Source organism: Rhinoraja longicauda, chromosome 5 (assembly GCF_053455715.1).
Source record: "Rhinoraja longicauda isolate Sanriku21f chromosome 5, sRhiLon1.1, whole genome shotgun sequence".
NCBI lineage: Eukaryota > Metazoa > Chordata > Chondrichthyes > Rajiformes > Arhynchobatidae > Rhinoraja > Rhinoraja longicauda.
In genome coordinates, this window is record NC_135957.1 from 22,500,192 (window position 1) to 22,525,237 (window position 25,046).

General features: G+C 41.0%; 1 protein-coding gene across 3 annotated transcripts in view; it reads right to left on the minus strand.

The window, feature by feature from the left end:
• The window catches only part of galnt2 (UDP-N-acetyl-alpha-D-galactosamine:polypeptide N-acetylgalactosaminyltransferase 2), a 62,528-nt gene that overhangs the window by 5,905 nt on the left and 31,577 nt on the right, over nucleotides 1-25,046 (minus strand). For all 3 annotated transcript variants that reach the window (XM_078399058.1, XM_078399057.1, XM_078399056.1), the window contains 11 exons: nucleotides 23,965-24,118; nucleotides 21,794-21,892; nucleotides 19,159-19,226; nucleotides 19,014-19,079; nucleotides 17,771-17,892; nucleotides 13,952-14,039; nucleotides 9,004-9,091; nucleotides 7,741-7,844; nucleotides 6,577-6,703; nucleotides 5,140-5,232; nucleotides 4,018-4,101 (listed from right to left, as the gene is read on the minus strand). In XM_078399058.1, coding sequence (XP_078255184.1) covers nucleotides 4,018-4,101; nucleotides 5,140-5,232; nucleotides 6,577-6,703; nucleotides 7,741-7,844; nucleotides 9,004-9,091; nucleotides 13,952-14,039; nucleotides 17,771-17,892; nucleotides 19,014-19,079; nucleotides 19,159-19,226; nucleotides 21,794-21,892; nucleotides 23,965-24,118 — 1,093 coding nt within the window. The remainder of the gene's footprint in view (nucleotides 1-4,017; nucleotides 4,102-5,139; nucleotides 5,233-6,576; nucleotides 6,704-7,740; nucleotides 7,845-9,003; nucleotides 9,092-13,951; nucleotides 14,040-17,770; nucleotides 17,893-19,013; nucleotides 19,080-19,158; nucleotides 19,227-21,793; nucleotides 21,893-23,964; nucleotides 24,119-25,046) is intronic.

Genomic DNA, 25,046 nt, shown 5'->3' on the forward strand with positions numbered 1-25,046 from the left:
TTTAGCTCAACCTTCGCGGGTGCCCCACTGCCAGATTTTCCAGACTATTGGTTGTTCCATATTTAATTCACTTTCTTCAAAGGTGTTACACACTAGTATAAAATATCTTCCCGCCAACCTGGGGGAAACTCACGCCGTCACAGGGAGAACGTGCAAGTCTAAAGAAATGTGGGAAATTCGTTTTGGGAAATTTAAAGTGAGCACAAGAAACAAAACTAGGTGAGTTTCAGACTCGAGCATTGCGACTGGGTCCATCGTGAGTTCAAGGGAAGTGCGGAAACCAGGGCCCCTGTGTGTTAAAGGAAGCATGGGAATCAGGGCCCTTGTTAAAGGGAGCACTGTAACTGGGGCCCCTTTGTGTTAAAGGGAGCACAGGAACCAGGGTCCCTGTGTGTTAAAGGGAATGCAGCAATCAGCGTCTCTATGTTTAAAGAGAGTGCAGTAAATGGGGCCCCTGTGTGTTAAACGTAGTGCAATAACCAGAGTCCATGTGTGTTAATGGGAGCACAGTAACTGGGGCCCCTGTCTGGGGCCACAGACAGAGTAGGAACCGGAGTCCCTGTGCATCAAAGGGAGTGCAAGAACTGGGGCCCCTGCGTATTAAGGAGAGTATGAGAATCAGCAACTGGTGAGCAAGAGGCTTGTCCCAACAACCGGTTTGCAGATTATCTGGGTCAGGTGTCAGATTATTTTACTGCAAGAGATTACATCTGGAAAATGAAGCGACTTTGTCAAAATAAAAGCAATGTACTACAATCTCTGGAAGTATTCAGTGGAACAGTTCGCATCCAATTCTACATTACATCTTTTCGCCTCTCGTCCATCACCACTTTCTATCCTGTTGCACATTTTGGGGCATTTTATGCTGGAAAGCTTGGGGAATGAGTCAATCTTCTTTGTGTTTTTGTTCCTTGATCTTGAAGTGTCCAAGAGGAAACCCTAGTTCTGCTTCTGGGATCTGAGCATTCCTGTTTTCACTACAAGAAATAGTTTGGGGAGGATATAAAGGAAAACACTGGCATGGCGATCCATATGCAAATGTAATGACTTTGCGAATATTTAGAGGCATCCATTATTAAAAGTATAGATACTTCCCCCCCCCCTCCCCCTTCCTGTTCCCCACCTCAATGCGCACCCATTTCGCCCACAATCTCACCCCCTATCCCCCAACCTCTTCCACCTATATCTCTTCCTTTGCTTTATATTTCACGCCTCATTCTCGCTATCTTATTGCAGCTTTTTGTCTTTTCACCTCTAGCGTTAGTCCAACCATCCCCACACACCTGTATCCACCTATCACTCCCCAAGCTTTATTCTGCCCCCAACTCTCTTGCAGCTTTCTTCCCCCTCCCCGCCCCCCACTAGTCAGTCAGTCTGAAGAAGGGTCCGACCCAAAATGTTGCCTATTCATGTCCTCCAAAGATGCTACCTGACCCTCTGAGTTTCCCCAGCACTATAGTAATGCAGTGCCTTTAGCATTCAACATCCTTCCTGGGGTTGATGGCAACCTGCTGCAAGTAAACACAAGAGTCTAGATGGTGAAGTGAAGAGGTATTTTTATAGATAGATAATAATGAACATATCCTGCCCTTGGGAGAAGTTTTGACAGGAGCTTTGGTTAGGGTTGCAGCCTTAGAATGGACGTCACAATCACTTACGCGATTGAAGTGTCTTCAAAGGATTCAGACAGATACATTATGTGGACATATCTAGCATACATCTTTGATGTAAGCAAGATACAATGTGGAATTCAACAGATGTTCAAAGAACTTGAGACACAGGAACTGAATGTGTAATTTTGCTGTGCATTGCTTGGACAACCACTGTGAATTGAATACATGTTATTAACCAAGTATGTATACATCCAAGGAATTTGCCTTGGTGCTTTGCTCGCAAGTAACAACATGACATAGTGTAAACAAACAAGAATAAATCATTATAATTTACACATGTGAAGAATGAAATAAAATACCAGAGCTAAAGGAGGCTACAGACTTTTGGTTGTTGCTGTGCTGGATATCATGAAAGTATTTTCTTCTCTTCACCATCTAGACTCTTGTGTTTACTTGAAGCAGGGTGCCATCAACCACAGGAAAGATGTTGAGAGCTAAAGGAACTGCATTATTATAGTTCCCACCACTCAGAAAGGGCAGAGCATAGAACAAAGAACAGTACAGCACAGGAACTTTGACCCACAATGTCTATGCCGAACAAGCCAAAATAAACTAATCTTCTTTGCCTCTCTTGAACATAGACAGTATTCCATATCAGCCAAAAAGAGATACATTTTAAACAATTTAGTTTAGTTTAGAGATACAGCACGGAAAAAAAAGCCCTTCGGTCCACCGAGTCCGCATCGACCAGCAATCCCCGCACACTAACACTCTCCTACACTAGGGACAATTTACATTTTATACCAAGCCAATTAGCCTACAAGCCTGTACATCTTTGGAGTGTGGGAGGAAACCGAAGATCTCGGAGAAAAACCACACAGGTCACGGGGAGAATGTACAAACTCAGTACAGGGAAGCACCCGTAGTCAGGATCGAACCCGGGTCTCTGGCGCTGTAAGGCAGTAGCTCTACCGCTGCACCACCATGCCGCCCAATTTTCATCAATTTTCTTCTAAGATCAGAGTGACTTAAGTCCTCTATTTATATTGAACTGGAACAGCTATGCTTACTCACTATTTTGCACCACTATTTTTAACCAAGGATTAACTAGGATTCAGTATTGCAATGGTTAAATTACTGGACCAGCAGCTACAGTTCTACACTACAGATCCAGAGACAAGTGATCAAATCCCACCATGGCAGTTGAAGAATTTAAATTACAATCATTAAACTCTCAGTAACTGTAAGCACTACACTATTGGGTGGTAGTAAAAACCCACCTGGTTTACGAATGGCCCTCAGGGAAGGAAATCTTCACTTGGGCTGCCCTATATGTGACTTCAAGTCCATCATTGTGATCGACTCTCTTCAATGCCTCCTCAATTCAAGGACAATACATTATTCCACTGTTGCCAGCAATATCCATACCTCATCAATTCAAAGAAATACTCATTCAGTTATCTTTTGTGCATTTAAGCTCGTCCAATACCCACGGAGCAGTGTGTTTTGCAGCCTGTACTGAATATAATGTTCATCAAGTTAATAGGATCGCATTACAGATCCTCCCTGGCATATGGACATCTGACATATGGACACCGCTCACATGTTTACGAGCATTTGGGATACCAGCAGGATGGATTTGCTAGCTGCAGTAGGCATCTTCTTCCAGGTGGGAATGAAGATTTCCCGTGTGTCTACTCTCCTCACACAGCTCCGAGCCACAACAGAGCTTGGAGAGCAGAGTGAGTGAGGCCTGCTGGTGCCCACTCTTCCCACGTCTGCTCTCTCTCCCATCGCAGCTGTTTCGGACATCCTCGCCCACATACATTTTCTGTTCATCCCCGCCTTAAAAACTGTTTTGGTTACAGTTTTCAACAGTGGAATGCTGTCTTAACCTGGAGAATTCCTGTAGTTACACAGAGTAGGTTCTACCACAGAAGTATAAAAGCTGTGATGTCAGTAAACAGTAACTGTTGCACTTTCCACAGAAGCTGCTTGACTTGCTGAGTCCTTTCAGCATTTCCTGCTTTATGCCATATTTCCAACATGTAGACAATTTAGATTTAAAACACTGACTTAGCTCTGTTATACTATCATTCTGCTGAGCAGATAACCTGCCCACAGCGTGGACTACAACAGGATAGAAAAGTATGTGCCTCTGTGTAACCGCTAGTTTGAAACTCTTGGAAAAGTAGGTTTATTTTGCTCGAGACCCAATTCCAGAAAGCTACTCCGTACAAAAGGCCTTGCTGTCTCTTGGATGACGTGATCTGCTGTTTGGAGAAGTAGTTCTGTGAGCTGCTCAGAGAAACACTCAAAATATATCCAGCACTCCTTGGCATCCACACCATTGTTACATTTTTGCAGCAAGTGCGTAATGCTTAAATCTGGAATAGTAACCTACCTTAGTTCAGGATAGACATTTTCCAGGTACCATTTGAATGGTTTACATGCCAATTTCTTCTTCAATTCCAATCTGCTTTGAATACTGCCGAAAAGAAGGAATTCTTATTTATATTGTACCCTCTAAACTTCAAGAAGCTCCTCAAAATAAATTTTCATTGCCTGAAAATTCCCATTGCGATAAGTACCCAGATAATATTTTTGTTTTGTTGATGTTCTTTTGAGGCCTTAATAATGACCGTGGACTTTTCTCCTCTTCTTCTAAACTCTGTCGGGAGATTGTTTACATCCACAAAGACTGCAGACAATTTATTGCCTCATTCAATAGAGCAGCACTTGCTCAGGACTGTCACTGGATGTTCACGTTTGAAAGATAGAATTTTAGAATAAAGGAAATTCTGTGAAGCTGCCTAGGTTTTTTTGTGCAAATGCTTCAAACGTTTTAGGATGTTTGGGTTTTAAAATCAGGAGTCACAGAGTAAAACTAAAACAAAAAGTTTGTCCAACCTCTCCTTAGAGCTAATACCCTCTAATCCAGGCAGCATTCTGGTAAACTTCTTTTGCAGCCTCATCACAAGCTCCACATCGTTGGTGTAATGGAGCGACCAGAACTGCACACAACATTTCAAATGTGGGCTAACCAAAGTTTTATAAAGCTGCAACACGATTTCCTGACTCTTATTCTCATTGCCCCAACCGCTGAAGGCAAGCATACCATACACCTTCTTTACCACTTTATCTACTTGTGTTGTCAATTTCAGGAAGTTATGGACTCTGACCCCCAGATCTCTCTGTAAATCGATGCCGTTAACTATACACTTTCTCATAGAGTGATACAGTGTGGAAACAGGCCCTTTGGCCCAACATGCCCAGCTACACCAGTCCCACCTACCCATGTTTGGCCCTTATCCCTCCAAATCTGTCCTATCCATGTACAATGCCCTCCACAATGTTTGGGACAAAGATTTACCTTCGTTTATTTACTTGCCTCTGTACTCCACAATTTGAGATTTGTAATACAAAAAACCACATGTGGTTAAAGTGCACATTGTATTTTTATACATTAAGCTGAAAATAATGGTGGCTAATGCTGTACAGTTCCCGCTCAACAAATGGTACTCACTTGCCAAATGGCACATTGCGAGCTGAAGGCACTGCTGCGTAATAGAAATTCTTGAATTCATCCATCCAGACCTCAGCCGCCCTGCGTGTGTTCCTTTAAATGGCAGAAAACAAATAATTTTCCTTCTAAAAATATTTTCTCTCAAATAGATGATCAACTCCAGACAGTTAGATTTCTCAGCAGGGATGCTCTCAGTATCGGGGTATTTCATTAAAGAATTGCATTATATTGTGGAAAGCAATTAAAAGGTATTGCATATCAGCGATAATACCCAACTGATACCTGATAATATGTGCGGAATGCATGAATGTCAGCCCAGTAATGTGACAGACAGGATAATCATGCAGAACTAAGCAAGCCAGCCATTCAACCTCGCACACCTACTCCATCGTTCAAGAAGATTATGCCTGATCCACACTCACTCATTTTCTGCCTTTGCCCCAAATCTCATGTAAATTTACCCTGGTGAAAATTCATTGATACAAGTCTGATAGACAGAAATTGTAGCAAAATAGAGAAAGTCACTCAAACCAAAAACATTTACCTGATATTATGTCCACTACATTTCATAGTCAAAACATATCTATAACACACTCTAAATCATCACTTCGTTATTAATTCACAGGACATGTATGGCGCTGGCATGGCATGCTTTTGTTATTCCTACTTGCGCCATGCAACTTGCTGGATCTGTTCACAGGGTAGCTGTGTTAGTGTTGATCGGGAGTCACCTTTCAGATAACCAGGACTTATTTTCTTTGCAGAAGGGTATTAATGAACCCAATTAGTTTTTAAGGCAATCTGGTAGCTTCATGGTTACTGTGACCGATATTGGTAAATTAGGCAGTTACTGGGGCAAATCAGAGCAAATGACTGGTTAGCCCACAGCTGAGATATTGTGTCTTATTCTACACAACATACTTTAGAGAGGATGTTAATGTTTTCACGGGAATTCGGATTTATCTGAACAGCACCAGTGATAATGGGACCTCAGTTCTGTGGAAAAACCGCAGAAGTTGGAATAGCTCTCACAAGAGCACACAATCAAGGACAATTTCACTGTAATTTAAGAGTGACTGAAATTATGGGCTTGAAATAGAGTAGGGAGGAAGAAAGGGTTCTGACGGACAGAACAGCTGGCAACCAGGAAACAGATTTAAGATAACTGGGACAAGATATCAAGTCAGGTGGTTAAACAATTGATTAAGCAGGTACGTTTTATGGAACAAATTAAAGGAGTAGAAAGCGATGAAGTGATCATGGAGGGAATGGCTGAGGCAGCCACTGTTTGGGTGACAATAATCAGAGAGACAAAGAGATCAGAATTAGAGGAGTAACGTGATCTCAAAGGGATGAGGTGCTGGATGAGTTCAGCGGGATGGGGAGTGGAAGGAACTGAGAACAAGGGCGTGATCTATAAACATCAGTAATAGTTACCTTGCAAAAACAGTACCGCTGCCTCCTGGAAAAGTGTAAGGATGCTGCTTGCGGAATACATGGCCAACACGACTACATGGAATGATTTCAAGAATTCCCCCGCATTGCCATACCCGAAAGGAAATCTCTGGAAGAAAATATAGGCGTACAGTGCCCATAATCTGAATTAATTTGCAGGTTTTTTTCCATTGCTTAACATGCCACATCGCTATCCTAAACTTTGCCCACACTGGACATTCATGATCATTATTACATGATCAGTATTACATTATCACAAGCAGAACAACACCTGCACTCCATCCATAAACCTCTTTAATGTATTGCAGCAGCATTTCACCTGCTGCCAGACTTCTATGAAGCTTGGTCACTTTGGAGTGTTTCAGAGTGTCTGAGACTCTGGTCTCTTTGTGAGAGAAGGAACCAAATAGTTGGCTTGTCTTGGCAACAGAAACCTCAACGGAGAACCCAGAAATCCTTAAAGCTGTTAACTCCAGAAGCGCATCAAAATACCAAATGGCCTCTCAGTGGCATGCCTCCATTACCGCAAAGAAAGCTCCAAGTATGCTTTGCTAAACGACAGCCAGTGAGAGCACAGGTGGGATCAGCCGTATTCAGATAGAGTGCTGCTAATAGTGGAGATGGACTTTCATGTAGTTACTGGACCAGAAGTAACAATCCCAGACATCATGCAGATGTTTTTGACATCTCTGCAGCCGAACTCGAAGAAACAAAATTATCTGAAATAAAAATTGTTCAAAGCACATCTCGGAAACAAACCTAGTTACTTGCTTTAAAAAAAATAATCCTTTAGTTTAGAGATACAGCACTGAAACAGGCCAGCGATTCCCGTATATTAACGCTATCCGACACACACAAGGGACCATTTAACCTACAAACCTGTACGTCTTTGGAGTGTGGGAGGAAACCGAAGATCTCGGAGAAAACCCACGCAGGTCACGGGGAGAACGTACAAACTCCGTACAGACAACACCCGTGGTCGGGATCGAACCCGGGTCTCCGGCTCTGGAAGCGCTGTAAGGCAGCAACTCTATCGCTGCGCTACTGTGTCGCCCAGGTTTAGCAAAGCCACAACCTTCCTTAGACTGTTCCTCACAATTTCAACCTGAATGTGTAATGTGCTGAAGACATTTTATAGGCACTTACCCAAGTTTTCTCCACCCCAGACATCCATCATCATGTCGTATTTTCCAAGCTCCTCAAAGTAAGCTTTATCCATCACAAAGAGACCTCCAGCTATCATGGGCGTTCTATGAATACAACGTATTATACATTTACACACCAATATGCACAACAATGCACTTTATACTTTCAAAAGAGGAATTGGGTGAAGACACAAGAAACTGCAGGTGCTGTAACCATGACCAAAATACAAAGTGCTGGAGAAACTCAGCAGGCCAGGCAGCATCTGTGAAGGGAATGGACAGGCGACGCTTCAAGTCAGGGACCTTCTTCCAAATGAAGAGTCTGAAGAAGGGTCCCAACCCGAAAAATCACGTGTCCATTCCTTCCACAATGCTGCCTGGCCCCGTGGGTTCCTACTGTACTTTGTGTTTTTTTCTGGAATTGTGCGAGTGCCCGAAAATGAATATAACTGCAGAGTGTGGGGAAAAGCAAATTTTTCTCGAATAATTAAAGGTTTTACATTTGTCCATTAGCTCAGTGAATGAACCCGTGATCTTTTTAAGGAAATGAATACCAAATAGCAGCATGGAGTTGTTATTTCAGCCATGCACTTCCAAGAGTTTTAATAGTATTGGCTCAAGTCGGCACACCAAAGTACCCAGGCCAGGTGGATACATCTAATCCTTACCATCATCTCACTCTTGCCCCACCCCTTCCCCTCACCTCTTTCTACCAACTATCACCCCGCTACTCCATCAGTCTGAAGGGTCGTAACCCGAACAATAGTCTGTCTATTTTCTCCACAGACAACCCCTGACCTGCTTCACCAATTTTCATGTTGTCCGCAAACATAATAATCAGACCACCTAGATTTCCATCCAGATTATTTATACACATCACAAACAACAGAGGTCACAGCACTAAATGCTGGAGTAACTCAGCAGGACAGGCAGCATCTCTGGAGAGAAGGAATGGGTGATGTTTCTGGTCAAGACCCTTCTTCAGACCGATACATCACCCATTCCTTCTCTCCAGAGATGCTGCTTGTCCTGCTGAGTTGCTCCAGAATTTTGTGTCTACCTTCAGTGTAAACCAGCATCTGCGGCTCCTTCCTCCACAAGGTCACAGCACTGACTCCACAAAACTCCAAGATTCCTGCCAGAAAAACCTCACTCGAACACTAATCGACCACCAAAACAATTTTGTATCTAACTTACCCACACGCCTTGGTATTGTTCTGTAATAAAGTACCTGAAAATAAGGATAACTCTTTGATTTACGTACCTAATGGGTCCGATTGGATTGCCCTGACGAGCTCGTCTTTGCTCTGGAGTCATGTAATCCCATTTGAAGACCAGATTCCAGTCAAATCCTGTGAATTACAAGAGTGAGGGAAATAAAGCTGTGCTGACAGATCATAAGTAAATCATGTTAGAAAAATATTTACTTCAGGGTTAAGGTTAGGAAACTGAAAATGCTAGACATTATTTGGGACAGAATACATCTGAAATGTTTTATTCATTTATCCAAAATATATTAATAGACTAGACATTTAATGAGAAATTGTGATTATCAGCTATATAATTGCTTTTTGTGTGCCAAAAATGCTTTTAAAACTTAATAATGGCACTTATGCAGTGCAAAGCTTGAAGATTAATGCAATAAAATGTGCTGGAAGCCATTAGTGTCGGTACAGAGGATTTCTGTTGTATGAATACAAATACACAGACCATAATGTCAAACAGTGTGACAACAGATTGATGCTAATTCTACCATTCTGCATCTTAGAAATCCAGGAAACATCTACCCAAACCTCACATTCCTCAACACATGTTTATTAGCAGAACGAACCATCTTCTGTTTAAAGGCATTGTCAATAATTTACTGGTTGGTCCCATTTGGCTGTTGTAATTGGGTGTTACTTTGAGGGCATTGCTCTGCTTGGAGTCAGTGTAACTAACGGCAGTTATGAGCTGAGTTGCAGAGTAGGATAAATGGCTGGAAAGACGATACTGTGTATAAAAAGAACACAGAGTCTGCATTTATCTGAGCTGTTAAAGGAACAGTTTTCCTGCCTTATCCTCGGTGAAGGACAATGTGCAACGTTGGAACAAGGAACTGCAGGTGCTGGTTTACCAAAAAAAAAGTCAGAAAGTGCTGAATTAACTCAGTGGGTCAGGCTGCATTTCTGGAAAATATGGATAGGAGACAATTTGGATTGAGACACTTGTTCAGACTCTGTGCAAGGTGCCAGACTTCAATAAGGAAATGTCCTCATTGCCACCTGCTTCGGTTACATTTGCAAGTTCACAGCAGGCCAGAGATTGCAGTACCAGTACTGATGGTCTTATTCAGAAAGGGCTAACTACATTTTATATTCCCTTGTTAAAGATTGCGTTTTGTGATATCCATCATATCTGTCTTAGTTGCAGCCCTTTGCCTCACAATGCGTACATACTGCATTCAGGCTAACCCCTAAAGGGCCTGTCCCACTTAGGCGATTTTAAGGTGACTGCCGGCGACTAGGCTGTCGCTGACCGTTCGCCAGGGTGTCGCGGGCATGATGGTGAGGAGTCTTCAATGAATCGTAGTGGATGTCGGCGCATCGCGGAAAACATTTCCAGATAGAAATTTCTCAGCAACAGCTGGCTTGTCGCCAGGTATCGTAGCTTATTGCGGGCGCTGTCGCATGCTGTCCCCAGGTTTGCTAAGTTGTCGCAGATGCATTTAGAAGCACGTAATATTAAATTAAGAAAAGGCATTTGAAGATACCAGAAGATAGTTGTGTTTAACCAATTTATTTACCGTCAATTTATTTACAGCGAATGCAGCGCCGGAGACTCAGGTTCGATCCTGACTACGGGTGCTGCACTGTAAGGAGTTTGTACGTTCTCCCCGTGACCTGCGTGGGTTTTCTCCGAGATCTTCGGTTTCCTCCCACACTCCAAAGACGTACAGGTATGTAGGTTAATTGGCTGGGTAAATGTAAAAATTGGCCCTAGTGGGTGTAGGATAGTGTTAATGTACGGGGATCGCTGGGCGGCACGGACTTGGAGGGCCGAATAGGCCTGTTTCCGGCTGTATAGATATGATATGATATGATATGAAGACATTTGACAGGTAGATTGGATGCTGGTTTATAAAAATAAGAGAACTCAGCAGGTTCAACTTCATCTCTGAAGAACTTGTATAGGTGATGTTTCAGGTCGTGACCCTTCAGACTAAACAAAAGGGTCCCGACCTGAAACATCACAAGTCCATGTTCTCCAGATATGCTGCCTGATCCGTTGAGTTAGTCCAGCACTTTGTCTTTTTTTTTCCAAATGTTTTTTTCAAATACTTTGTAGGGCAATTCAGTAAGTCCCATCCCTATTCTTTTGCTGTAAATTATTTTCAAATAGCGATACAATTCCTTTTTGAAAGCCTGGATTATCTCAACTTCCAGCATCCTTACAAACAGCAATTTCCAGATCCATGCTCTGAGTGAGAAAGTTTATTCTTTATCTCTCCCCCATCCGTAAGCTTTGCCTATTACTTTAAATCTGCAAACTATCCTTGAACTATCCATCAATGGGAAACACCAGAGAGTTGTCAGGTATCTTAAAGTAGTTTGAAAAAGAGTCCCAACCCGAAACAATGTCTGTCCATTCCCTTCACTGATGCTGCTAAAGTAGTGTACACTCTTCCTTCAAATGAAGCTAGCAGTTTAGCTAAATGGCTGTGATTGATCCTGCAATTGAACATTGTAGTTAGAGATGCCCGAAAATAAAATTGTTGAAATAAATAGCTGGAAATTATCTTGCGACTCTCACTACAATCACTGGATGTTGCTCAACCATGCATTACAATCAGTCCACTATGGGGACAAGGAGGGCTGCTATGCAATGTAGTTGAACAATTTTGCACCTCCTGATGAAAGCTCATTGAACTGAAATGTTATCTCTAGTTTTCTCTCCACAACTGTTACCTGCTCCGGTAAGTATTTCCAGAATGTGATTTTATTTCAGATTTCCATTTGCAGCAGTGGATTTCACTTCTCTTACGTTAAATTATTCAGAGCAAGTCTTTAATTATGCCATTTAATGCACATTTGTTGTAGTTGTGTAAATTAATTAAGGTGACTTTCAGTCTGGAATAGCGATGAGCTGCCACAGTATCAGCCTTAAAGCATGTGCTTCATTTGATGGATGCAATCAAGGAAGCAAGCATTTCATATTTGAATTGGATATGCAAATAAGCAGCAGGATAAATAATATAGAAAGCAAATAAAACTGCAGATGCTGAAATCTGAATCAAAAGCAAATGCCAAATTGGCAGCCAGTCAAGCAGCATCTGTGGAAGAAAAACCAGTTATCATTTCAAATTGAAAAGCGTTCATCAAAACCATTTTGGCTGATTTCTTCCAGCATTTCATAGCTATCTGGGGCAATAGGTTATCTTATATTGTGCGTTTCGCAGTATTGAAATCTGGCAGTGGCCAGTCACAACAAATTTCAAGGGAATTCAAAAAATATATATTTCCCAGAAAATTGTATGAAAATAACACTCACTACCACAAGGAGTAATCAAGGTAAGTAATCACATTTAAGGTGATGTTTATTAAACAAGAGGGAGAAGGGAAGAACATAATTATCAGATGTGATGAAGTCGATGAGAGAGGCTCATGTGGTGTGTGAACACTGGCACGGATCAGTTGGTTGAATGGCCTTTATCTACATTACACACTGGAAAAAACCCAATTAATCCAATACTGCAGTGTTTAGCTGCGGTGGAATAAAGTATTTAACTGCTGCAAATTATTGTGGCATTCAGAAGTCGTGAAAGGCGCTGCAGAAGCACAAGTAGGGAAGCACAGGGAGATGGAATGTGCCATGAGATTTTAGAAATAAAGAAGGAATTAATTATTGGTTGGACAAAATGCAAGATGGAGGAAATTTGACCTAAACGGAAGATACATCTATGTTAGGTACAACTCTTTTTGGAGTAAATCATTGACTCAAGTATTAAGCTACTAATCTTTCAATAAATACGATTACTCATGTTCCAAGAAAGCAGCTGGATCAATTCCAGGGCATAGAGGCATGTCATACAGACATGTCGTACAGATGGTAAACTATGGGATAACCATAATTATAAATGAGTTACTCGACTTACAACTTATTTTCCTCAGTTTCCCTCTCTCTCACTCTAAGTGACCAGGAGGATGGTTTACACACATATAGTTAGACGTCACGATTAGAAGGAAATTAGTCCAGATGTCCACTCTCAACCCCATCTTGAAATCTACATTCTACTGATGTATTAGTTGTCTTCATTCCAGTCATCTTCACAAAACAATTGTAAAACAACTGCTTCCCTCTCAAAAGCAGTGGTTTGTACTCTCAATGTTCACAAACTCTGCTTAAGCTTTACTTACTCTGGAACACTACAGGCCAATACATTAAAAATGCTGCATGTGGGGAGAGGCTAGATGTGACTAATTGTACTTCTAGTTGGCATTAAACATACTGATTTCCTATCATCAGTATGTGAGCTTTATGTTCATGTTTCCACAAGTGAGCACGATAATTTGGAACTTTTTATTTTGTTCTATTTTCCAGCAAAAGAAGAAAAGTAGAACTCAATTGCTTTTTCATATTTGGTTTTTGAATGGTGATGGATGTTTGTTGTACATTTACCAACTCACCTATGTGGTTCATGTGAGCCTCACACCTTCAACTGAAATTTGCATGTATTGAAAGCATCCTCTGGTTTAATAGTGATATTTCAATTAGACAATTGATGGACTTCAACATTTGAAATTATTTCAGACCAAAACCTCAGCTTGCATTTTCACAAATATCAGCAATGATAATAGTTCTCTTGGAAATATCTAAACCTCTCTTAGGTCTATTTTCTGTGTTTTATAATTGCTTCATTAAATTTATTATGATTGCCTTTTATCATTTAATCACTCCTATCCTCTAATACAGATCTTTGTTTTCAATTCTCATCCAGCCTCTCCCTAACTCTGCAAATGTTCATCATAAGTTGAAACACTTAGTAGTTCAAGAAACATCTATTTTTTTCTTTCCACATATGCAGTCTGATTTGTTGATATTTCCATCATTTTCTGCTTTTATTTGAAAGATTGGTTGTTTTTAAATTGCTACTTACATGCCAATTAAATGATAAAATTTTATGTTATCAGCTTTTATATAATTAACGCTCAAATTTGTAACACTGTACACACCTCCTTTCAGATCAGCAGATGCTCCTACATACTGAAAGTTGTCCATGTTGATAACATCAATTATTGGAGAAACCACTCTGGTTTTATCCTGTGAACAAAAAATAAACAGAATAAAATAAATTACATTGCCAGTCTGGAAAAAAAACAATAATTAAATCAAAGAACCTTTCACAACTTGGCTTCTTTCACAATCTCAGATTATCCCAAAGCATCAAACAATCTTTACTATAGTTACCGTTGTAATGTTGGAAAAGTAAGATGCCACAAACATCAACAAGAGAAAGATAATACATATTTTTATTTGTGGGGGAGATAGTTAATAGTCAGGATATGAGGGACAAGCACCTTCAAAACAACAGCACTCGGATTTTCTTATGTTTTACATAAGAACCGATTCCAGCTCCTTTGTGAAAGTCATAATAGAACTGGTATTTCAGTCTTATAGAAACCAAAGGATAAAATCTAGTAGTGGCCTTGGATGACTTTAAATTAAACCAAAAAAGTAGAGGACTTTAATTAAACCAGAAATTGTTTGGTCTCGTGGGACAGACTTGTGTATCTCAAACATCTTGAATATCTTAAGCACCTTTGGAGGACATGGGTAAGTGACTCTTTGGGTCCGGACCTGAAATGTCACTTATCCATGTCCCGCAAATATGCTGCTTGACCCAATGAGTTACTTCAGCACTTTGTGGTTTTCTTCTTGTCAACCAGCATCTGCAGATCCTTGTGTTGCCAATAAATGGGAGTTTGACATGGGTGTCTTGTTATCTAGATGTTCCAGGAATAAGTGTAGGACTAGGGAGATTATGTCTTTCCTAGACCTGTTGCGAAGATAGGCAAATTATTACAGATCAAGTTTATATGGGAGGCTGGAGTTCATGTAGCCTCTCGAAGCATTTCATGATGGTGGATATCTGAGCCACTGGAAGGTAATTATTAAGGCATGCCAACTTGCTTTTCTTTGGCACCAAGCTGATAGTGGTCGTCTTAAAGCAGGTGGGAACCTCAAAATGGAGTAGGAGAGGTTAAAGTAGCTGAAGTCATGACCTGCAATGGACATTAGCAAAGGTTAAGAGGATCAACTGGAGGAATGGAAAGATTTAGGGGAAATGCAAGAGTAAATAGGATTAATATACAGGAGGGAAAGACCATGATAGAATTTGAAAAGAGGATGAGAATATAAAATCATTTGGTGCGAGACAACTTGCCTTTTACTTAGACTGCTATCTTAGTCTGCACACTGTTGGGTATAACTCCAAATGTTTTGCTAATCAGCAAATTCAATGATAACACACAATCCTTATCCAATACTTCAATATAAGCAATGGTAAAGGTGGCCTAAAGTGATGTCTAGGTGCATAAGTGCTACAAGATTGATGCCAGAACCAAGTGAAAGAGAAATGAATGGCTACTCAGTGAATTTTCACTCTGGAAGAATAAAGATTAAGATGGCAGCATAATTAAGAAAGGCTTGAATTAAATCCAGGCTTGGTTTCATCACAGGTGCAGGATCATGAGGCATCACATGCACAAATCAAAAGAACAAAATAAGAAATGTAGGAACTTATTTTTATTACAAAGAATGTAGCAAATATGTGGAATAAATTACCAACACAGATGGTTGCTCAAAAAGCTTTAATGAGTTGCAGGAAGGAATTAAACACAAATGCAATTGCGCTATAAGAAAAGCTTCCAGGAAAGATGTCTGTGGGCTGCAGATCAAAGTAACATCAGGTAGGCAAAGAGTTATGTTGTGAACCCTTTTGTAAGCTATCTTTCATGACCATCGCAATTCTTTTTTCCATTACTGCTTCAATACATACATTTGAATCGTTGTATGAAACTACTAGCAAGCTGCTATGTTAAACATCGTCTGAATAATCATACACATCACATCTACAACATCTCCCTCTTCCAAACAAAACTTTTAAATCTATTAAACACAATTTTCACACCCCTGACTCCTCAGTACAACTCGCGGTTAGGAAATAAATCCTGGTTTTGCCAGCAACGCCTACAATGCATGATCAAACACAAACTAAAATCTTTGCTGCACATTAGAATTAACAGCTTTCAGTCCAATCCCATACTTGCATTCTCCATTACTCAGTTCTATTTCTAAATTCAATCTTACTATGCTGTGAATATGATGTCCCACATCCGCCTCAATTACTTCAGCTTCTTGATTTCCTAAAAACAAAATCAAGCAACATTTATTTTATTTTCGAACCAGAAATGTTTTAACCAGGAATTTCCTGAGGTGGGTTATGAATATAGGAACGGGTCAGGGATCCAATTTTGGACAGGGTAATCTGGAATTCTGGCCTTTCTTGTACATTTCCACAGCATGCATTCTTCACCAATGACATATTCCCCACCCAGTCAGGCTAAATGACAGACCAGGCTGCCAACTGTGAAGGGAGCACTCATTCATGAAGGGTCTTTCCTCAACCACCAGAACAATGAAATCCTTCATTCATTTTGACCCTCCTTTCACTGTAAAAGTAAGAGATCGGCGTCAACTGATACACTTATTTCTCTCCCAGTTAACTGTACAGTTAACTGGGAGAGAAATAAGTGTATCAGTTAACTGCAACAGCTTGTGATGCTACTCCATAATTCCAGCAGCACAAGTTTGATCGGGGCCTCATCTTCCTCGTGACTACACGGTGTTTTCCACTTACTCCCGTTTCCTTTCGCACTGCAATGACATGCTGGTAGTTTAATCACTGCCGTAAGCTGCACCCCAGTACAGGTTGATGGCAGGAAAATCATGAGGCACTGATATAAATTTAAGAGAGAATAGGTTACAGGATAAGCAAGATGAAAACGGGACTGATAAGATTGTTCTAAGTTCTAAGGGACTCAATGGAATAAAAGAGTTTCTTCTATGTTAGGTATGAAGTACGGCACGGAAACGGTCCTTCATCTATGCTGAAAAAAAGATGTCTCCTTGAGATTGTTCCGTTTGCCTCTGTTTGGCCCATCTTTCTCTGAATCCTATTTTTCCATGTACCCATCCAAGTAGCTTTTAACAATGTAATTGCACCCACCATTAGAGCAGTACAGTGGCGCAAAAGGTAGCGTTGCTGCCAGAGATCCGGGTTCGATCTTATTGAAACATATAAGATAAGTAGGGGATTGGACACATTAGAGGCAGATAACATGTTCCCAATGTTGGGGGAGTCCAGAACAAGGGGCCACAGTTTGAGAATAAGGGGTAGGCCATTTAGAACGGAGATGAGGAAGAACTTTTTCAGTCAGAGGGTGGTGAAGGTGTGGAATTCTCTGCCTCAGAAGGCAGTGGAGGCCAGTTCGTTGGATGCTTTCAAGAGAGAGCTGGATAGAGCTCTTAAGGATAGCGGAGTGAGGGGGTATGGGGAGAAGGCAGGAACGGGGTACTGATTGATAGTGATCAGCCATGATCGCATTGAATGGCGGTGCTGGCTCGAAGGGCTGAATGGCCTACTCCTGCACCTATTGTCTATTGTCTATTGTCTATTACAGGTGCTGTCTGTATGGAGTTTGTACGTTTTCTTTGCAACCGTGTGGGATTTCTCTGGGTGCTCCGGTTTCTGCCTTCTTTCTAAAGTTGTGCAAGTTTGCAGGTTAATTGGCTTCTTTAAATTGTCCATAGTGTGTCGGATAGAACTAGTGCAGGGGTGATTGTTGGTCGGTGTGGACTTGGTAGGTCGAAGGTCTGTTTCCACGCTGTATCTCTAAACTAAAACTAAGGACAGCTTCCTCTGGCAGCTCATTCCACATACCCATCATCCTCTTATTATCAGGTAATACATGGCAAATTTACTTGCTTACCTCAACTACCCTCTCCAGGAGCGGCTCCAGCCAGTGTTCATTGCACTCACAGTGGCTGTCGAGAAATGTTAGTATGGCTGCTTGTGCAGCATCAGCTCCACGAACACGTGAGCGCATTAGCCCTGTCCGGACACAAAGGAAAGTAAAGATCAACAAGTACAGCCACACCAACGTCTTGTAAACTGTAACATAAAGTCCCAACTTCTATATTTAATTTCTTGCCAAAGTGCCAACAGCTTTCTAACCACCCTATCTATCTGCGATGCCACTTTCAGGGAACTATGTCCTTGTACTCCTAGAGTCATGCATCATAGAAAACGGGCTTTTCGGCCCAACTCATCCATGCTGACCAAGCTGCCCCATCTAAGCCAGCCCCATTTGCCCACATTCCTCTAAACCATCCCAGCCCATGGATCTGTCCAAATGTCTTTTAAATGTCCCTGGTAGAGGAAGTAATTGTACCTGCCTCAATTACATCCTCAAACAGCTTATTCCATATACTGTCTGTGTGAAAATGTTGCCTCTCTGGTACTTATTAAATCTTTCCCCTATCATCTTAAACCCTGTGCCCTCTAGCCCTTGATTCCCCTCTCCTGGGTAAAAAACTCTGTACCTCACCCTGTCCATTCCCCTCATGATTTTATGCATCTCTATATGATCATACCTCAGCCTTCTGCACGACAAGGAATAAAATCCTAACCTGTCCAACCTCTCCCTAGGGCTCAGGCCCATGAGTTATAGCAACATCCTTGTAGATTTTCTCTGCACTCTTTCAACTTAATTGCATCTTTCCTACAGCAGGGTGGCCAAAATTGAGCAAAATACTCCAAGTGCGGCTTCACCAGCAACTTGTAGTTGCAACAGGTTTGGCCGACTAGGGGTGTTGAATGTACGGAGTTTGCACGTTCTCCCTGTTTCCGCCTGGGTTTCTTCTGGATGCTCCGGTTTCTTCCTATATTCCAAGGATGTGCGCGTTTGTAAATTAATTGGCCTCTGTAAATTGTCTCGTGTGCGTATGGTAGAGTTAATGTATGGGTGATCTTTGGTCGATGTGGACTCAGTAGGCTGAAGGACCCGTTTTCACATTGTATCTCTAAACTAAACTAAACACCACCCTCCGTTTCCTACCATTAAGTCAATTCTACACATAATTAACTAGCTCTCCTCAGAGCTCTCCCATGAGCTCTCCCTGAATCTTAAAAAAACATCTCATGAAAAGAAACACAAGAACACCTTGACTCACCTTCACGCCTGTTATTTCGAAGAATTCGTACTTTCTCAATCTTTGACAACAGTGTGCCGTCTTCAGCTGAAAGCAGTAATACACATTAAAGAAAAACATTTTAGGACAACACAACCTGTGAAATGTTTTACAAAAAATTACTTACGATTGTCACTGTAATCATCAACCAAAATGATTTCTTTGATAAGATATGGTGAACTTTTTCTAAGCACACTGTAAAACAAAAATTAGTCAAAATTAAATGCAATTAAATATATTATTAATATTTATCAAATTATGCTTCTGTTGTGCTGAAACACAGAACCTGTAAAGATCCTGCCATATACTCCTTGTGTGAATAGTTCTTCCTGACACCACCGAACATCATAGTTCTTCCTGACATCACCACTTGACACCATCGGCCACCGTGGCCGATCTCTGGTTCCCATTTTATGGTTGTTCCACATTTTGTTCTGAAATCTCCACTAGAGCCATAGGTTCTTTCGCTCTACTTATCAAAACATTTAAATAATCTTAAACACCTAATTTAGATCATTTTTTGACCTTCATAATAATCCAAACCTTATTACCTAACTCATTACCTAACCCTTTAAGTGCCAGTATCATTCTGGTGAAACTATTCTGCAGCCCCACAAATGAATTCTTCCTTGAGGTATGAAACCAAGAACTGAGGGCAGTGTGCCATGTCGTCTAAATGGTGTTCTACATTTTGCCTAACCCTTAATATCCTTGTCTAAAAATAAAATCTGTTGATCTCAATGCTGAACTTTTGAATTGAGCAAGCCTCAATAAGTCACTGAGTCAGCCATAACAAGAGGACATTTTGCAGGTATGGAAGAATGGGGGCAACAGCATACAAAGCTACACCCAGACCCAACATGAAATTGGAACTAGTGAGGCTCCAGGACTTAGATGACTCATTACAAATCCTCACACTTGTTTTGGTGGCATATTACAATTTGGGAAGCCTACCTTACAATGCAGAGCTATCGTCTGCCTCGATTGTTCGAAATTCAAACCTTCAACTTTGCATTTTAAAAAAGTGTTCTTGAATCATATGTCACTATGTTATTTCTGAGAGGCAGGCTATAATAACAACAGCAGCTTGTAGCCACCAGTCTACCCCATTCATCCTTCTTTTTCTGAGGGATTTGAAAGCAGTTACTGGTGAGCATAAAGAAGCAGAATGAAGATGAAGAGAACTACTTTAAGATGCGCTGATGGCTGTAGATAGGAATGCACTACCTGAAAGGGCAGCAGAAACAAAGTCAACATTAATGTTTATAAGGGAGCTGGATAAAGCAAAGATTGCACAAGCTATCGGATTAGAGCAGGTGAGCGTGATACTGTGGATAGTTCCTGCATAGAGCCGGTATCCTGTCAATATAGTGAGACTAAATTTGAACAAATGGGTTCACCAGTGTACATCAACAGTTTTTCACCACATGGCACAATGCCAGGATGCACAGAATACTGTGTAGGAAGGAACTGATGCTGGTATAAATCGAAGATAGACATAAAATGCTGGAGTAACTCAGTGGGACAGGCAGCATCTCTGGAGAGAAGGACCCTTCTTCAGTCTCGACCCAAAACGTCACCCAAAATGTCACACAGAATACTTTTAGGTTTGGGGTTACCAAATTGTTTTCCTGCAACCCAAGCAATGTCAGCCAAGTCCCTGTGATGCATGAAAGAAGATCTACGGTCAATTATTCACCTGGTGGGAATAATTGCCTCGAGCATTACACACGCTGAAAATATAATTCTACACTGATTATAACAAAGTTCCTCAAAGGCAAAATCTGTTCACCTCTCAGCAAACTGGGAACAAAGCAATCCACTCGCATTACTCAGCAGCTCAATCAGTTTTCAATAGCTGTACTCAGAAAACACTGTTCCCACAATAATTTTACTTTATCATCATTCTGCTGACGCTGGTGGGATGGCGATTGGCTGGGATCGTGCTAATAGTTACAAGACTCTCGCGCATTGAAAACTTTGTAAACAGCCACAATAAGGAGACAGGGATTGAAAGAATTCCTTTATCTCTTTCACGTCTGAAACGGATGGAAATCCAATCCCTCCTTCAAGGTTCTCCAAACCAAACCACAGAGATTACATAAAGTGTTCCTGCTTTTCATGTGTGAAGTGCTCACATTCTATTGGCCAGAACATGATCCACCATGTTCTGACATCTTATAGTAGCTGATAATATTTCAGGGTTCTCCAAATGTGTGCACGGATACTGCTTCAGTTTAAAAGGTTCCAATAAAGCACGCAAATACACATTTAGACCAGTTGATCTTCACCAAGCTTGCTAATGTACTTCATATTTTGGTATGTTCATCAGAGTTTAAATCCCTTCAAACATTTGGCTCTCCCCATCTCTGTTACATTCTTCAGCTCTGCAGACGTCCAAACTCTCACCAATCCTGTGGCTCTGAGGTTGAAATGTTATAGACATTCTATATAAACAATAGTTTGAAGTCAACCAAAATGTAGCCCAGTTCGTTTGCAACATCATCACCCGCTGTCAGCTGTTTATGGCATAAACTTGAAATTCCTTCCCCAATTCTTTACACCCCTCTTCTTCTTTAGGGTACTCCTCAATACCAACCTCTTTGGCTGACTTTTTTGCTATCTGCCCTAATAAGTGTGGTTTGGTGTTAACATTTGTTTAACAATGCAAAACATGCTTGTACTACTTGATGGGTGCAACAAAACCAATGTTGCTGGTGTTTTGCACTCAAAGTATTGTGCCTGACCTCTGTTATTTTTACCTGACAACAGTACGCAGCAACGCTGATCTTGCTTCATTGTGAAAGGTAATGATTACACTGGTTGCTATTAAGTCAGTTCTCCACTGCTTCCGCCGACACCTGTCAGAAAGAACACAACCACACTGATCGCATTGTAGTATATTCAATTGATGCAGCTATTTAAAAAGTAACTTTGTCATATCAGAATGGAAAAAAAAGTGTATCGATTAATCAAACAGGAACGAAAAACGCTGATAAACATTCAACCTTTCATGTTGTTAAGTGACTCAGGAAAGGAACTTAGGTGATCGGTTGAGGTGATGGAAACAAAAATATATGCCCGATTTCCAAATACCTGTACTTTAAACAATCAAGCAGAAATGTATGACTGTATTCAATAATCCAAAATAATGTCATTATCTGCTTATTTTGAATGATCAATAGATTTATTTTAAGACATTTATGAGTTGTTTTCGATGAGCATGCACAATACCCATCACTTAATAACCCTTGAGAAAAACAGGCAGGTTTTTATTATATATACACACACACACGTACACATATCGGGAAATAGCACAACAGATTTGAAAGACGATAGCTGCCTTTTCATGAAATTGTTTAGTCTTTGAGGGAAACTTTGTTTTTCAAATGTTACTTGGTTATCCATTTATCCAGCCTCTTGCGAGCAACAAGTGGGGAAAAAGCAAACTTTATTCTTGCAAACCACAATTTGCCATCAGAAACACTTAAGCTAAAAGTTTTGACAGCCAAAGTTTATAAAATATTTTCTGCTGGTCACCCCACAATCAAAGTCGTCCAGGTAAAAGAAATATACCTTCAAGAATTAACTTGTGGGAAGCTAGGGAAGAAATTGCAGGGATATTTGAATCATCGATAGCCATGGGTGTGCTACCAGAAAACTGGAGGGTGGCTAATTCTGTGCCTTTATTTAAGAAAGGCTGCAAGGAACATAAGTACATTGTTCCACAGAAGTGGCATACAGGTGGACAGCATGATGAAGTCAGTCTGAAGAAGGGTCTCGACCCGAAATGTCACCCATTCCTTCTCTCCCGAGATGCTGCCTGACCAGCTGAGTTACTCCAGCATTTTGTGAATAAATCGATTTGTACCAGCATCTGCAGTTATTTTCTTATACTACATGATGAAGTCGTCGTTTGGCACATGTGCCTTCATCGGTCAGAGTATTAAATATGAGTTGGGACATCATTTTACAGCTCTACAAGATGTTTTTAAAAGCCACATTTGGAGTACCATATACAGTTCTGTTCTCTCTGCTTTAGGAACAATGTCGTTCAACTGGAAAGAGTGAATAAAAGATTATGAGGACAATGCCAGGTCTGGAGGTTTCGAGGTATAACGAGAGGATGGTTAGGCTAGGAGTTTTTCCCCTGGAGCTTAGGAGACTGATGACTTATAGAGGTTTAAAAAAATCATTAAGGGCATAGATGAGGTAAATAGCCCCAATGTAGGGGAGTCTAAAACTAGAGGGCAAAGGTTTAAGGTATGAGAGGAAAGATTTAAAAGGGACCCGAGGGACAATGCCTTCTCACTGAGTGTGGTGTGTAGATGGAAAAAGCTGTCAGAGGAAGTCTTAGAGGCGGGTACGTATGACCTTTAAGAGACATTTGGACAGGTACATGGATAAGAAAGGTTTGAAGATATATGGGTCAGTTACAGGCAAGTGGTCCAACTCAATTAGGCAGCTTGTTTAGCATGGACAAGTTGGGCAAAAGGCTTGTTTTCATGCTTTTTAGCTCAATGATTGAATATCTACTGAATCACTGAAATAAACTATACAGTAAATTCAAGTGCTCAGGACATCCCCAGGTACTTTATAGCTAAACAAGTGTTAGGCATGAAATGTAGCACTTTGTTTGCAGACATCCAGTTCCCACATGACAATCCAAAATTAACCAGATGTTATATTTCAGTGATGTTGTCCAAGAGAATGAATATTGATTAGTAAACTAGGGAGGACTCAATTCTTCCCCAGACCTCTACCCTCTTTCTCATACAGACAACAAATAGAGGAGGACCCAGTTCAAGATCATGTCCAGAAGATGGCAGATCTGATTATGGTGTTCATTCGATATTGCAGACAGGGTATCAACCAACAATCTTGTCTTAATCAAGAATGGTGCAAACACTGCCAATCTGACGTGTCTACTCACTGATCGTGCCTGGTGTCGGGAATATTTCTATCCATCATCAGCTTGTCACTTTCTAGCTGATTAAACTTATTCCGTGCATATGCATCCTGGCCCACCTTTACTAAAGTGGCCTCGATATAAGCCTCCTGATTGAAGTCTTGCCATTTCACTTTCCCTGTTGATCAAGCAAAAACATGTTTTAAAATCAAACGCAATCTTGAAACACTTTGTGCCTACAATTTAAGGTTCAAAATATGGTCTCACAAGGGCAACCTTCTCCATTTACCTCTGTCATTAAAACAAATCCGGTCAGTTTTATTCAATTTTAAAGCTTCAGTTGACATTTAAAAAACAGAAAGGTTAATATATAAAGATACACTTATTCACAGTTTGTATGTACTGGCTTCAGATTGCAAATTTCTTCTGTCAGCACACCAACCTGTTTTAAATCTAAAGTCAAATTTTCAAGGTGATCCCTGGTAAATAGCAGAAGGGGCCGGGATTAAGTCACTGAACACTAAAACTAGGAAAAGCTATGTAAATATGTACGTAGTGGAACAAACTAATCCATGTAAGGGGCAGCCGAGTAGTGCAGCTGGTAGTGAAGCTGCCTCACAGTACCAGGGATCCAGGTTCAATCCTCGGCCGCTGTCTGTGTGGAGATTGCACGTTTTCAACGTGGCCACTTTGATTTCCCCCAAATGTTCCGGTTTTTCTCCCACATCCCAAAAACATGCAGCTAGGGGGCTTAATTGGCCACTATGTATTGTCCCTGGTGTGCAGGCACGTGATAGAATTGAGGGGGAGTTGATAAGAATGCAAGAAGAATTAAAAAAATATGGTAAATGTAGGATTAATGGAAAAGGGTGTTTGGTGGCTGTCGCTAACTCGGTGGGCCAAAGAGTTTGTTTCCATGCTGCGAATCTCTATAACTGAACAAAAATAGTGAATGCAGGAAGCACTCAGCAAGTGTGACTGCAGTCGTGGTAAGAGAAACTGAGTTAATCAAACATTCGCCCTCCGCCGATGCTGCCTGACCTATTGAATTTGTCTAGCATTTTCCACTTATGTTTCAAATTCCCAGTTATTGTAAGCAAAATTTA